The 15466-nt window shown below is 48.8% G+C and overlaps 2 protein-coding genes across 2 annotated transcripts in view; one reads left to right on the plus strand and one right to left on the minus strand.

The window, feature by feature from the left end:
* The window catches only part of TRPV5 (transient receptor potential cation channel subfamily V member 5), a 33872-nt gene extending 24479 nt beyond the window's left edge, over positions 1–9393 (minus strand). Inside the window, exons 1-8 of the mRNA XM_070424063.1 lie at positions 9266–9393; positions 6910–7007; positions 6666–6788; positions 6118–6255; positions 5724–5822; positions 5413–5588; positions 4879–5025; positions 2836–3048 (exon numbers count right to left, since the gene is read on the minus strand). Of these exons, the coding sequence (XP_070280164.1) occupies positions 2836–3048; positions 4879–5025; positions 5413–5588; positions 5724–5822; positions 6118–6255; positions 6666–6788; positions 6910–7007; positions 9266–9393 (1122 nt within the window). The remainder of the gene's footprint in view (positions 1–2835; positions 3049–4878; positions 5026–5412; positions 5589–5723; positions 5823–6117; positions 6256–6665; positions 6789–6909; positions 7008–9265) is intronic.
* Positions 9394–14537: 5144 nt separating this feature from the next.
* LLCFC1 (LLLL and CFNLAS motif containing 1) lies at positions 14538–15444 on the plus strand. Its single transcript, XM_070425078.1, has 2 exons — positions 14538–14691; positions 15260–15444. The coding sequence occupies exons 1-2, from the start codon at positions 14538–14540 to the stop codon at positions 15442–15444; spliced, it is 339 nt and encodes a 112-aa protein (XP_070281179.1).
* Positions 15445–15466: the final 22 nt, after the last annotated feature.

The following is a 15466-nucleotide window of genomic DNA, read 5'->3' on the forward strand; positions in this document are numbered from 1 at the left end:
AACCAATGCTATAGTGGCTGTTGTACTGCCCAAACCAAATAGACATTGAATGGAGATAGGAAATTAACTCCACTTAATTAACAGAGTTCTTGGGAAACTCTGAAAGAGCATAACTTTTATGGATGAACAATGAGGCATCTTAGGCTTAAGACACCCAATAAAATATCTTTAAAACTAGATTGAGATGAACTCCATCCTCATATACATCTGCTTTTGTATAATGTGTAGTATTTTTCTTTCACTTCAGCTGTCTTGAGACAGTGCTCTAGGCCAATGGTTGGCAAACCGCGGCTCACGAGCCACATGCGGCTCTTTGGCCCCTTGAGTGTGGCTCTTCCACAAAATACCGACTTCTACACATGGGCCACGAAGTTTCAATCGCACTGTACATGCACGCCCACTCGTAGTATTTTGTGGAAGAGCCACACTCAAGGGGCCAAAGAGCCACATGTGGTTCACAAGCCGCGGTTTGCCAACCACGGCTCTAGGCTATCCTCATGGAGCCCAGTGACTGCTCCAGAACCCACAAGATCCACAGAGGAAATCCTACAGTGACTAAGACTGAAATCCTGTGTGTCCAGATTGATTAATTTAATGGGATGTTAAAGTATTCATTTGTCTAACAAAAAGCTCCATGGGCTAAGGAATCTGTCAACAATTGCATTAATCAAGTCAACACATGTATTGATACATTTTCATTTTTTCAAGACTTTCAAGTAAAAAAAAAAAGCAGGAAAAAAAGAAAAATTTCTATTAGCTAACTAATCTGGTGCATCATGAAAGCAGAATCTTTCAGATCATGGTGATAGGTGTAGAAGCCCCTGATCTGATCCAAATTGACTTACTATTGAATGCAAGGGACACAAAAAATCTTTAAACTCAGGACCACGTCTCAAGGGGCAATGCCAAAGAATAGGAACCTCTCATTGGTGAGCTTTGCTATCCAAACCCCTTACAATAGCATTCTTAACCTTCTTAGTCCCCCTTCCCCATGAAGGTAAAGATATTTGAAAGTTAAGAGTCTTCTGTTTGGACCAATAATTACTTAAATAGCAGGGGGTGAGAGGCACTTCTGTATGTGACTCCCTGCCCCTGCACTCCAGTGTCCCTCATCTTACCAGGGAAAGAGTAAAAGAGAAAAAGGATAAAATAGGAAAAGAAAAGAATAGGAGAGAGAGAGAGAGAGAGAGAGAGAGAGAGAGAGAGAGAGAGAGAAAGAAGATGAGTAGGCACAGTCAGCTACAATTATGCTTCACCTAGTCCTGAGGCAAGGGGAGGGGTTTTATAATATAATTTAGACTATCTGGGTCAAAGGAACATGTTTGTACACAATTAGTCCTGCCCCAAAGAGAAAGTCACACAGGGAGGAGATTCGGTGCTAATTAATCACTTGGCATCACCCAACTCTTAGGCCAGAACACTTTCTACATTCCAGATCCAGAAAACCCCTAAGTAAGCTTGAGACAAAGGAAGGCTGGGAATTAGTGCATCTGCAGAAATAGGGCTGAGGATGTTGGAAAAGCCCAGCTACCCCAACTCCTTCATGTTTATATCTTTTTCTACTTCTAGCCACTCACCCATTCACTTGGCCATCTTCTAAATGTCCTTAGTTCCCCAGTTTGGTCTCCATACTAGGGGCAAGCCTCCTGCCCATTTTGAGATGCATGGGACACAAATTCCCCTAAGCACTCATGCCCTCCTCTAACAAGTCAGCAAATCCTTTTTTATGAGAGACAGGGCTCTGGATACATAAGCATCTGTCTATATATTTAGAGATGGTTATAGAAGCAGAATAGATGGAGTGTCTTGATCTACTTTAGGGTTTAGTGAGGCATTTGGCCCTGTTCCTTCTCTGAGCATACCACTGTCTTTGGTCTAACTTTGCTCCTTGGTTTATGCTCTCATTCTGACACTAGTCCAGGCTGAGTTATACCCATGGCTAGTCCATCCTGCATAGAGCATGCATCTCCAGTCACCTACCTCCTACTTGCCTGGCTAAATTCTTCCTCCTCTGTCTCACTTTCTACCCACATGCCTGCAGCCCCTTTCAGCTCTTTTCAGATCACCAGGACAAAAAAGTTGTCCTACAAAAAATTAACCAGCCCAATGTAGCTATGCTTGTTGAATGCCTATCTTCAAAAATACTCATTAGAGTCTACTCATTCTGCTATACTCAAAGGAGGATTTGCGTCCTCTAACAGCAGACTCTTACATTTCTTCCACACCTCTACTCAGTGTCCTCACCACCCAGGTCTCTGAAGGACACCACAGGATGCAAGCCCACCAGAGTAAATTTGCTTCCGAGATTATTGGCTTCGGCCTGGTACACTATACAGGCATCCTTCTGCAGCGTATCTGACAGGTGGTCAGACAGCTGACACATCCTTGCTAATATGCTTCGTATTGACAGACCACAGAAGAGAATGGAAGCCAGAGGGCTATGCTGCCCTCACAGAGATGAAACAGACCCAGACATGGACATGGAGCATGATTTCCCTCCCATTAGAACAACAGGGTTTCCCTTCAAGTTCACATTACGAAAGACTGGTCCTCTCCCTACACTGAAAGGACTTTTACCAATGCACAGTATTCCTAACACCAAGCATCCTTTCAAAGTCAGTGAGAGAAGCCACAACTCCCTGGACAAGTGTATTTTTACTCAGTAAAGCCTCCTTTCTGGTGCCCCTATCTCATGTCCAACTTCTGTCAGGTGCTTAGGAGTCTGCAGCTGTTAGAGCCCAGTGAAGGGTATCTTCCCTGGGTAGTATCATTTTGGTCTCTAGCACCATCACCCCATTTTTACATTCCCTTTCATCTCCTTCTGCGAAGAGTCACCTGTAGCAGTTTCTGTTCCTTAAGGGTGATATCTCGGGAATCTGTGCGATCGCTGCTACAATTCTTGAGGGGGCGGTTGACACAGCACATGGTGAAGCAGCTCATGTAGAGCACATACAAGGCACCCAGAATGCAGAAGTAGGGCCTCCCATATTTCCTCCACTTGAAGCTCACCAGCTGCTTCACTGGGGTCTGTTCCAGGATCTGGCGAGCCTGCCATGAAAGGAGAATATAGCTTGGGTGACCAACATAGTGAGCAGTGCAGGGCTTCCCACTGGGTCCCAGATGGGCAGGTCAGTCACCAGCACTGGCATCATCATTTTTTTTTTACAGACAACTAGTAAACCTCTTCTATATGCTAGGGCTATGGGTCAAGTTATAGAAGTGAACACAAGACACTATAACATCATTGAGGCATTAAACAATGAGCAGCACATGGTTGAAAGGGAAAGTTCGTAAGATCATTCCATGAAGTAGTAGCAATTGCCAAGGCAGGAAGGTATGAGAAGCCATTTGGAGATGAGATATGCTTGGGGATAAGAGATAACCTGTTGGGAGTGATGGGCAAGAGTTAAAATGAATGAATGCTATAATAGACAGATTATCCTACATCATGAATGTTAAAGTGGGGAGTTTGAACTTTTTTCTTAACATAATGAGAAGCAATTGGGAGTTCAAGCAAGGAAGTAGCCAGATTTGTTCTAGAAGTCTTATGGTCTGGAGAAAAGCGATAGAGGACCCAGGTAGTAGAATATGTCAATGACCTCTGTAGTAACTAGATAGTGAAAGGTTAAAGATACAAATGTGAGGGGGTAATGAACATTTGAGAAAATATAAAAAGGCAAAATTTTTTTTTAAAAAAAGGGAAAATTCAAAGCACAGCTGGAGAGATTAACCATTGACAGAAAGAATATCTTTTCCATTAAACCTAGAGAAGAGAGAGGGTGCAGTTTCCAGATATGTGTGGCAGGACCAGGCAGGAAGATAAAGAAGGTAGGATACTGGGTCTTCTGATGGAACTAAGGGGGAAGGCAGTGAGGGACATAAAAGGAGCTGGAAGAGAACTTTGAAGGAACAGAAAACTAGCTGACAAAGACAAGAATAAAACCTATAGGAGAATATTGAGAGTCTGCTGAAATCAGAGACCAAGGGACTTGTGGTGGCACAATCTATCAGAGGGAGTAGGCTCTAATGAGGTATACCTGTTCCCAGGAATATCCTCTGAGGAAGTTCATACAAACTAGCCACTCACCTTTTCTTCTATTCATTACCACTTAGTCATCTGAGTTTATGGCTCTAGACGATTCCTACGAAATTAACAACTGGCAAATAAATACCAGAAGCTATATCTGGCCACTATCTTGGAGATTCCTGGTAGTTCAAAGTATATTCTTCTCTCTACCTGTCTTCAACATATTTGCCTTTCCCTCATATCACTCAACTCGGGTTGATCATTGTTTTTCCCTCTCCAGAAAGCTCTCTTTTTTTCTCATCTTCCTGGGAATTCCTAACTCCTCCTTAAAGACCCACCTCAGGCACTTCTGGGACATTGTCTCTGATCCACCCAACCTCAATTTTGCTGCCATTATTCACAGTACAAACCCCTGGAATGGTATACATTGTACTCTACTGCAATTATTGAGGAAGGGGACTGTAATTGAGGAAGTTGACAGATAGGAACTGTGTTTTGTTTATTTCTGTATTCTCAGTTCCTTGTACAGCATCTGGGACACAGAAGGTGTTCAATATGCTGAATGACTAAATTAATGAGTGAGTGGTAGTAAGCAACCTCCATTTGGAGAGTTCCTTATCTGAAATGTCAGTGTGACAAAGGTAAGGGAAAAGGACTAGAGCTAAGCAGAGGGAAAATGCAGTCAGGAAAGGGGTGTTGATTGGACTTTTCTCCCAAAGGTTCCAGGAGTCTTGTCTCCATATATTTCCATATATTATCAGGTGAGGAAGTGTCTGGAACCCAGGATCTTAGCAAATGGATAGGCTCTGCACAAACACATGACAGTCCCTGATCCTCCATCTCATCCTTACCTCCCGCTTCTTAGAGGAGACCACGAGCTCCAGAAAGGACACCTTTTCTCCCCAGGAATCGATCTCTGTGAGGTCATAGAGCGTAGAGGTCAGCGGCCCGTAGGTCCACTGGATGTGCTTCCGCTTCTGCATCAGGTGTTGGAACATCTGTGAGAACACAGCAGTGAGTTGGAGTGTCAGTGTGTGAGAAGCTGGTCCAGGGGAACACCACCATTGAAGAGCTTGGCACCCATTCCTTGGGACTGATGACAGTCAGGAGGTAGCAAGCCTTTGATTCCATAAACCTCATTATTTTTTTGTTATCTTTCCTTCCCACAAACCTTACAAAGATCTGAAAGAAGAGAACAGGCCAAGGGAACAGAACTTTGGGTTCCCAGTAGATATTCTAAAGAATGAGCCTCAGGTCCTCCTTAGCCAGGGATTCCTGAGGCTGAGGCTTTTAGTGACAGAGTTGGAAGTAAGGGACTACCATCCTTTTGGAGAGTTTGAGGAGATGGATCATGAGAACATGTAGGGTTGGAGGGTGTCCCTCACCACAGTGTTGCCCTCCACTCCAGCCAGCTTGAAGGGGGTGAGACCCTGGTGATTGGGTATAAGGTCCAGGGACTGCAGGTGGCCCCCATGCCCATCATAGGACAGCAGCAGGTTGTACATCTGGCAGGCAAAGGTCTTGTTGGGCTGGAAGACGAGGATGTGCAACACTGTGTTTCCTGGGGAGGACACCGGTGTCATGTGGCTGCTGGACCCTAGTCCCTGATGGTCCCCATGGTGGGCCTGACCATTGTCCCAGACCCTCCTCTTCCACCCAGGTCCTTTCCAAGTTTTTTCCACACTCCAGTGCTTACCCAGGGAGTCCTGGGCCCTGATGTTAGCTCCATGTTCAATGAGCAGACGCACGATCTCCTCACTGCCCACGCAGGCAGCAAAGGACAAAGGGTGCTCCCCTGGGGAAATAGAGGGCTCCATGGCATGAGTGCAGGCTGGGATGGGCACCTCCCCAGTGACTGCCTGTTCCTCCACACAGCTCAGCTCTAGACTTGGGGACACTGATCAGCAAAACCAGAGGCAGGGATGGTGCAGAGGCCCTGGGGGAATGGGCTCTGGCCTTAAGCCCTATAAGGGCTGAACCCAGTCCACCCCACCCCACCCCATCAGGCACAGAGCTCTCCTCATTCCATCCTCCCCTGGCTCTTGCCTGCTACCTACCTCCCCTTCCCCAGCTCTGGCTCTGGTTCTCACCAAAGTAGATGTGGCTGTGGGGGCTGAGGCGGAAAGCTGTTCCTGTAGCTCTGGCAGAGACGCTGGCCCCGTGGGCAAGCAGGGCTCGCACCAAGTTCACATTCTGGTTCATGATGGCCATGTGCAGTGCAGTCTGACCTGGTTCAGAGAGAGCCCTCAGTCATGGGGGTCTGTCCCCATTTCTTCCAAAGGTGCACCATCTGCCTGGCTTGCAGGAGGTCCCTGACACATCCTTAAATAGATTTATGCCCTCAGCTCTGCAGACTGGGTTGTGACTGAGGGCAATTAGTCCCTCAGGCTGTTTACTGCATTGTCCCTACCTCTTGGATTTTGGGGATAGGGCATAATTGCAATCACTCTAGTGTTGCTGTGAAGGAAATAGAGTCCTGTCCTTCAGGGAACATGAAAGGAATTGAGGGAAATAATAAATGGCTTGAGGAAGTCATGGAAGCCAAGACCAGAACCTGTGTATTCTTCCCAACTCAGAGGCCCATGCGAACAGACCCTCCCCTACATGTTTCCACCTTGAAAAACTGAAGGCTCCTCACCTACAAATGGCTCACAGAGGGTGGACTCATAAACCAGCTCCGGGGCGGCCTCCATCAGCACCATGGCAGCCTCCAGGTTGTCATAGAGGGCCGCTATGTGCAGTGCTGTCTCTCCCAGGGCTCCTGGAGAAGAGTAAGACAGAGGCATCAAACCCTCCCCTCAGGGAACAGACCCCTTTGCAGAAACTCTGGGAGTTCTGGGCCAGAGGAGCCCCATCTCTATCACATTAAACTCTGAGCTCACCTCTTTGCCGTAAGTCACAGCTTCTGTCTAGCAGAAGTTTCTTCAAGACACAAAGGTCATTGTCCTTGGCAGCCTGAAGTAGTGGAGATTCTTGAATCCTGGGAGAAAATGAACATGAGTGATGCAGAGACAGAATTGCAGTGAAGCTGAGAGCAGAGCCATTATATCACACTAGGTCTTCCCACACTGGGGGCCTGGGCTCATTGAGTAGGAGACTCAGCAGAGGCTTGTAGTGACCAGGGAAGGAGGGCCTGGGCTGCAGAGTGGGTGGCCCTGGTGGCCAGGAGAGGAGACCATGAGGCTTGGCTGAATCCATCTAAGCTGTGTAAATGTTTCAGGAACCTGGGGAGATGGAACTTTGGTCCCCGGTTGACACCCTGGCCTGGGGAGTTTTCGAGATTAGAACTGGGCAGAGAGGATGAGGCAGGCCAGGTATGAGAGCCATGTGTGTTTGTGAGTTGCTGAAGTTCTGATTACCCCTCTGGACTGTTTAGGTTCACATCCATGATGGGGGCAGGTAGAGTTTGGGGTGGGTTATGGAGAATCTATTCTGGGTGTTGCCCTCAAATTGAATGGTCAAAACACCCCTGTTGTAACTAAGGGGGAACACAACCTGGAGCTTCTCAGATAGTGCAGCTTGGAGTGCGGGGTGAGGGTTGGGGGGGAGTGCACCCTGTGGAAAGGCCCATCTCAGGGCACCTCTCTCAGCCAGCCTTTGTTTCCCCTTGATGGATGAGCCAAACAAGAGACAAAACTGAAGCCCACCCTGCTGGGCAAGTCAGTGTTAGCTGGCTGTGAAGATGACCACAGGGTCTGGCAGATTGAGAGTCATGAGGGAGAGACAAAAGGCAGACAAACTGACTGGTGACCATGATGTCTCTCAGTCCCAAATTCCTCTTCAGTGGCCCCATGAGCCATTGGAAAGGGTGTTTTACTTAGTGAAGCACCTTTTTTTTTTTTCCTCAAGGCAGAGCTCAGGTCTGCCCTAATTTAAGAAAGCGCTCTCAGAAAGGGACCAGCAGAGAGAGGAACAGCCCCTGCCCCATCTCACCTGGACCCTCAGTCCCAGCCGCAGCTCAGGGTGGCCAGGGCTAGGCTTCCGGAGTTCAGTTCTATGCTGCGGGCACTACACACAGCCTGTCGCCCGAAGCCTCTAGTCCACTGCCCCCTGCAGAGGGAAGGTCTGCCCTAATCCCAGTCCAAAGCAGGGACACAGGTGGGAGGCCAAAGGTTCCATTGCAGGGCCTGGGGTGGGTGCTGCTGAGCAAGCAGAGAGCCTTTCCTGGAATGAGGGTTCAGATTGCGCCCAAGCCCTGCTACACAATTTGCAAGGCCTGGGGCAAAATGAAAGTGCAGGACCCCTTTTTTAAAATATTATTAAGAATTTCCAGATGATAGCAGTGCATTAAATAGAGTGCAGGGCTTTTCTGAAACCCAGAGCCCTGTGCAACTCTAGAGGTCACCTACCTGTGAAACCAGCCCTGGCTGGACCCCTGATCTGCCAGTGTGTGTTCAGCTCATTCCCCAAGCTCCCATGCTCTCCCATGGGAGACAACTCCTCCAAACACTTTGAGGCAGAGGCCCACCCACAAGATGGGTCCCTGCCCTGCCTGCACTTCAGGAATCTGGACCTCGAGGCTAATTAGCCAAGATATGACCTGCCCCCAGGTGTATCAGCCCCACCTGCACAGAGTGTCCCAGAAGCAGACACAGGCTTTATCAACAGCTGTATTTCCAGTCCCCAGCACATCGCCTCACACGCCCCACTCAATAAAAGGCAGATGAATTGGTCACCAACTGATGGTCCGCGAACCACTGGTGATCCATGAGATCCAAAAGGTTGGCGACCGCTGACTGAACTGAGGACTCTCCAGTGTCACCTGGGTTTCCTTCCTTGGCTGTCAGCTCCAGGTGAACAAAGCCCTCCTCCTCTTTCCCACCAATCCATTTCCATTTCTACTAATGCTGATTCCTCCCTCTTTCTTCAACCCACAGGGTCTCATCCCTTCCCCAGCAACCTGCTCTCCACCAGCCTGCACCTGTCTGCAACCCCCCTAACATACTGGCTTCTTCCCTCTGGTCCCTCTTGTTCCCACCCTCTTCTCCCACCAGGTAGGCAGATGAGATCTCTGCCTCTAAATCTATGGAATCCACATCAAGGTTTCCCTGTGTGGCTTAACTCCATCCCCCACCCCTCACCACTGAGAGGGGCAACTTGGGTTTTGTGACTATAACGGTAGGTTGGGAGAAAGGGCACATCCAAGTGTCTGGCGCTGAACTCTGGGGATAGACTGGAGTGGGCAGGAAGGTCTGTGGATCAGCGAGAGGTGGGACGCCATGTGACCGGACAGCTTACCTCTTCTGTTGCAGCATGTGGGCCTCATCCAGCTGCTGATCCCAGTCTTTCTCTCTGAACATCCATGAGGTCAGAAGTTTCTGGAGGTGGGTCCAGGGCCCTTTCACCTTGGGTGGAGGAGTCCCCATGTCTTCTCCTTGCAGGCAGGTGATGGGGCGTGGTGAAGAGGCAGGTCCAGGACTCAGCAGCTACTGAGGAAGTGGCCAGGTTTGCTTGGGGGTTGGGAGTGAGAATGATTGTACCTCCCGTGCTATTTGTATGTGCAGCCTGTGGTTGTGGGGTGTGTGTGTAAGCATGTGCACTGGTGACTGGCTGCCCTGTCACGAGAGAGCAGCTTTACCTGGAAGGGGAGGAGCTGTTTCTAGAGTGAACCTCTGAGACACAGAGCCTGCCCTATAGCCAGGAGGCGAGAGGGGAGGGAACTTTGGCAGTGGGTTGGGGCTGAGACCTGGACAGGTGAGGGGCGGGGCAGAGCACTCTGAATGGGGAGCAAGGTGAGAGACCTAGAAGCTGGCTCCCACAAGCAAGGTGAGCAGTCAGTGGGATGCATGTGATCAGGAAGTCATGTCCTCCAGCTGGGCTATCAGCCTGGTTTGAATCCTGGCTCTCTCAGCCCTTGCAAATCAGTTAGGTGAGCTTTCTGTGCCTCAGTCTGCTACTCTGTAAAATGCGGGGGGGAAGCACCTCTGCTCTCTCATGGAAGCGGCTGTAAAGCATGATCCTAAGAACTCAAGGATGTTGATTCTCCTTCCAGAGATGAGCTTAGAAGCCCCTGGGGCTGCTTCCCTGAGTGGTGGTCATCTCTGTCCTCAACCCTGCAGCCCTGACTCACAAAAGGGGTCCAGGCCACCCTCCTCTGTGAGAAACTCAGGGTGACTCTTCTCTTCCAGCTACTTGGAGCCCCCATCAGAGGAGACCTTCAGAGGGCCCTGTGTTTTCACAGCAGGAAGCGAGGCAGGTGAAGGAGGTAGACCCACCCACCTTTGGGTCCCTCTCTGGGAATGAGACAGCAGGAGGAAAGAGTAAGCCAAAGTGTCTGATAGGGCAGTTTCTATTTCTCCTCCTGATTGTTTTCAAAGCAGTATATACCCACGACTGAACTGTAATCATTCAATAGCCCTAAGAGGTAGGTGGGAATAGGAAAGGTCCTCTTTATTTTATAAGTGAGAAGACCAAGACAGAGCCCAGACGGGAAGTGTGAGTGCCCACAGCAAGTAGCAAAACTGGAACTGGCTTTAAAGTTGAAACCTTAGCTCCAGATCACATGCCAGACCTTGTTGCTTCTTAGGAAACTTCTGCCTATAAAGATGTGAGAGATCTGAGTGGAGATAGTCAGGGGACCCTCCCCCTTGGGGGTCTCCAGGAGCAGGGAAATGCTCCCTTCTTTTGCGTAACAATGAAGGTGTTTTTTCTAGCAGTTGCAAGGTGGACAAAACAACCTTTAGAGTAGGGCAGGAGTTAAAAGGAAAATAAAAAAGGCAAGAAAGAGTAAATGCCGGAGACAAGGAGAAAGCATGCTCTCACCCTGGGGAGGGGGAGGTGCGGGTTGGTTAAGGGGAGGGAGTCACCTTGTGGGACATTTTTCTGCTGCGCTGGGGGTTAGGCAGGGTGAGGTGGTAATAGCCTCTGAAGCCTTGGGATTAGTCTAAGGAGATGGAGACAGAGATAAGGTTGAGGTGGGGGTTGTAGATGAGCTGATAAGCAGGGGCAGGCACAGGAAAGCAGCACCCAGCCTATAAAGCTAATCTTGGAGGGGGTGGGAGAGGGCAGGCCCGGTCAGAGCCGCACGGAGCAGGTGCACAGGGTCTCTCACCAAGGGCAGTGTCCTTGGGTCAGTGAGGAGAAAGGGGGGCAGGCTCTTCACACTCTCACTTGCCCTTCTGCGCCTGCACTGTTCTCTCCAGTGGGAGGGGCAGGTACCAGCAGCCTGAGGGAACCAGGTTGTCCTGAGGCAAGATTTAAAGAAGCTAGGAAAATTCCTTGGCAAGTGGAGTAGGGAAACTGAGTAAATCCTATCTTCCGTAAACCAAGGATACTTAGAAGTAAATGGTTTGGTCCTGGCTGCTGTGGCTCAGTTGGTTGGGAGTCATCTCATGCACCAAAAGGTTGCTGGTTTGATTTCTGGTCAGGGCAGCCAATCAATGTTTTGCTCTCATATCAATGTTTCTCTCTTTCCCCCTATCCCTTCCTCTCTCTCTAAAAACCAATAAACAAATCTTAAAAAAAAAAAAGAGTAAATGGTTTGCACTTCTCCCCAACCAGAGATTAAATCATTCTACTCGGGGATACAGATAACAGAAATCCAATGAGAGCCATTTGTCAACCACACCCAAGGACAGATGAATTTAAGGGAATAAATCTCATTTTGGCACATCAGCATAGAACTGATGAATATTCTATTGACATCCTCCACTATGACCTTCCCTAAACTCCCACTCTTTAAAACCCCTCAAAATGAAGGTCCCAGTTCTTGCTCTCTCTCCCAGGAACACACCCACACCTTTTCCCTCCCTTCCCTCTTCTTTCCCCAAAGGCGTTCATTGCCTAAACTAAGAGACCCCATGAAGCTTGCAACCAGGGGAGCCATGGGCAGTAGCAGCTCCTCCTGGGTTAACCCTCTGACCCTGTCCTCAAGGCCCCCTTTCTCTGACTTCCCAGTGAGTGAAAGCTGCCCCACCTAGGCTAATGTTTCCCACCTAGGCCCTCCCCTGTCACTTCTTCTATGCTAAGCCCTTCTTGTGTTTCACTGTCCTGAGCTCTAATAGCATACTTTCAAAAATCACCTGGACTCCTGTTGTGGAATCTTCCCTGCACCAAGTCAAGAGTCCACACACTACCAGCCGGCCCTAGGCAGACCTGCTCCAGGCCAGGTCCCTTTTCCAGTAACAGTCCCACCTGTCCCTGGGGTAGACTAGAGATTTGGAAACTGTTTTCTAATCTTTAAGGAGTTCTCTCTTCTCTTTTCCAGCTTTCTTCCCCACTACTCCTTCACCTCTGTCATCTACCATATCACTACACTTTCTGTCCCTTTTCTCCTCCCATTCTTCTGCATGCTTTCTCACCTTTCTGGGGCCAAAGACACCCACAGCCTCTCCCTCAGGCAGCAGCTTCAACCCTATGATGATGCCTCGACGTCCATCGTGACTCTGTAATGCCTTCCAGGTGCCCAGGAGGAGCAGGTAAGAGCAATGTCAGGGCCCAGAGCCGGTTGGTACCAAAGCAGCCAACCCCTTATTCTGATGCAATAAGGAGGACCACACATGATACCTGGATTTTAATTGATAGGAAATATACTCCTACCCACATGCCCACAGCCACATAGGGAAAGGATTTGAATACCATACTTGAAAACATTAATAGTGATGCCCACTGGAGGGTGGAACTATTTTCCCTCTTTGTTTTTCATATTTCTTAAATAGTTCTTATTAAGAAAACAAAATTTAAGGGATTCTTGGTTCCTTCAAGGATATATTCTTTTCAGATGGGAAGCTGGGAAGGAGGGTGGTCATTATAACCAGATTCTTTCCACTCCTTCCTCTTCTGCGAGACGCTCTCCACCACAGCTTCCTTCCCCATTTATGCTCACGAGCTGGGGATAGCTTCTTTTTTGGCCAGGAACCAAGAGGCCCGTCCTCCAAATAGCCAGGAGGACATTAGTGATTTTTTTTTTTTACCCAAGCATCGTTCCCTGGACCTGCAAGTCAATGAGTTCAAGGTAGGAATGAGCAGGGTCACCTGCTTACTTTAATCTTTCCACCCCCACCGTCAAGTTACCTCCTGCACCATTCCTCAGTCACCGAGTCACCTGGCTTGGATCACCAGGAAGTATATGAAGTAGGCAATATGGGTAACATCTGTAGAAAGAAATTTCCACATGCAATCCCCTCTCCCAGAAAGGTGTGTGCTTCTGCACACATCCTTACCCCTGCATTTGGTGGTTCATTCAGATGTGGAATGCATGGGCACCAGGAGTGATGTGGGCTCATTGGGATAGATCAAATGTGTCTAGAATCTTCTCCCACTCATCCCCATCTGCGTGCCTCTCCTGTATCTCATGACCTATATCTGTTCTGTTTTCAGAACAGCCCTCCATACTGTCTCCCCCATCTCACCCCACCCGGCTCCACCCCACCCCAACTCACCCTTAACCATCGTCTCTGTCCCAAGAAGCAGATGAAAATTAGCCACAGCCAGTTACTGCCAACAGGCATGTGCTCACCAGGTTCAAGGGCAGGGTGGGCAGTGGGCTGCTGAGGCAGGTTTCTTGAGATCTGTTAGGTGGGCTCCTTGTCTCTCTGCCACATTGCTTCTTCTCTGAGGACTCTACCTCCTTCTACCAAGTAAGAAGTTTAGTGAATGAGCCTCTAACAAAGTTTTCTCTGTGACTAAAAGTACAAGAGGATGTACAATGAGAGAAAAGGCTGTTCCAGTCTATCAGTACAAGAGGGCAAAGTCTAGGCATGAGGACAGTTAGGGGAGGAGGAGGAAGGTGAGAATAGGTTCGACTTAGGCCCAGGACACCCTGCATTCTGTCTGTCCTATTTCCCTCTGTGTCTGTCTCTCTTTCTTTTTCTCCCTGTCTCTCTCTCTCTCTCTCTCTTACACACACACACACACACACACACAGCCCAGATGGACCCCTTTTCCACCCTCTACCCCCTCCCCCTCCACCTCTCTCATTTTCAATGGACCTGAGTTCTAAGTACAGCCCAGAACTTGAGGATCCTTATTTCAGGCATCTGGTCTCAGCCCATCCTATGCAAGCCACTTTCCTTTGAGAAAGGCTGCATGGAAGAGTGGGAAGCTGTGACATTTAGAATCAAAAGAATTAATCAACAATCCCACTCTGCCCCTTATTTTCTCTGTGATCATGAGTGGGTGAGTCATTTTTTTTGTGAACCTCAGTAGCCTTATCTATAAAATGGGATGATGACACTATTCCTTTGAGACCTGCTGCTGTAAGGATGTAATGGATGTGAAAGCAGTTCGCAAACTCTTAAGTCATCTGTATTGATCTCCATAGTCATGCTCGAAGGCTTGGTCGTCCCCTGCTGAATACTCTCCACTCTCTTGCTTAGTGATGGAACTCTCTAGTGAGCTGGAATGAGTCATCTCATGGCTGTGATATCACAGAGCTCATGAGGTCAGAGGTCCTATAGAAGGGAAGGGAATAAAACGGTGCTGGGAAGGGGTAAGGGGTGGGACAGGGACAGGGGAGGGAGGTGGCAGGGAGCCTGCTGGGCACTGGGAGTGGGGAAGGCCACAACAGTGGATGGGCAGACCCATGACTTCCCTGGGCTCCCAGCTCCTCAGAGCAGCATTACTGGCAGCCATCCTACTTGTGCTGTGGGTGAAGGGCGTGAAGCCTCAGGGAGGGAGCCCAGGCCCCAATGAGAGGAGTCAGAAAGAACAAATGCCCTCTAAAGGTAAGTAGAAAAGGAGGGCAACCTCAGGAGGCTAGGTTTGCAGGTCTGTTTGTAATCACTCCCAGATGACTTATCAGGCCAGAGAGAAATCTGAGATAGGTTTGGGTTGTGGGAGAATACCCAGGTCCCCTACTATTGTAGTGTGAGGGTGTCATGTGAAAGGGTCTCGAGCAGGGGAGAGCACTATTCAGGGGAATACTCCAGGCCAGTGGAAATTGCATGGAGCTTTCATGAGTATGAGCATACATGCATTTGTGTGGGAAGAGGATCTTTGGTTTTCATTCTTTTTAAGGTGGTCCCTCACTCCCAAATGATGTAACACTTTGGAGGACACAGTTGAGTTGGAAATGGGGTGTTTGTGCTCTTGGGCAGGAGCTGTGGTTTCACACAGACCAGAAGTGACCCCCAGATTCAGCATCACCTCTCCGGTCAAGGACAAGGATATGGATAACTGAGTTAAAAGTCCCAGGACCTAACTTTCCCCATATTCTCCAACTTCTTCCCCTTTCCTGTACAGGGACAGGTTAGGATTGGTGTTTCATTACCTTCCCCCTCTTCCCTGTTCCAGACCAAAATCAAGAGCAGTTCGAAGAGTACTTTGTGGCCTCCTCAGTGGGTGAGATGTGGCAGGAGGTGAACATGGCCCAACAAGAGGATGACAAGACATCGGAGATGGAGAACACAGCTGTTCGTGACCACCTATTCGACCTAGCCTTGTGCTTTAATGTGGCCAGTGTTTTGGTTTTTTTATAAGAGACATTGAAGATGAGGTGGC

Source organism: Myotis yumanensis, unplaced genomic scaffold, assembly GCF_028538775.1.
Source record: "Myotis yumanensis isolate MYYU_CA2020_CCGP unplaced genomic scaffold, mMyoYum1.0.hap1 SCAF_9, whole genome shotgun sequence".
Taxonomy (NCBI): domain Eukaryota; kingdom Metazoa; phylum Chordata; class Mammalia; order Chiroptera; family Vespertilionidae; genus Myotis; species Myotis yumanensis.

Bases quoted from the DNA above. Each gene is read 5' to 3' on its own strand.
- LLCFC1 (XM_070425078.1), top strand. From the start codon at position 14,538: ATGGGCAGACCCATGACTTCCCTGGGCTCCCAGCTCCTCAGAGCAGCA. The intron at 14,692-15,259 runs GTAAGTAGAAAA...TCCCTGTTCCAG, and splicing joins AGAACAAATGCCCTCTAAAG to ACCAAAATCAAGAGCAGTTC.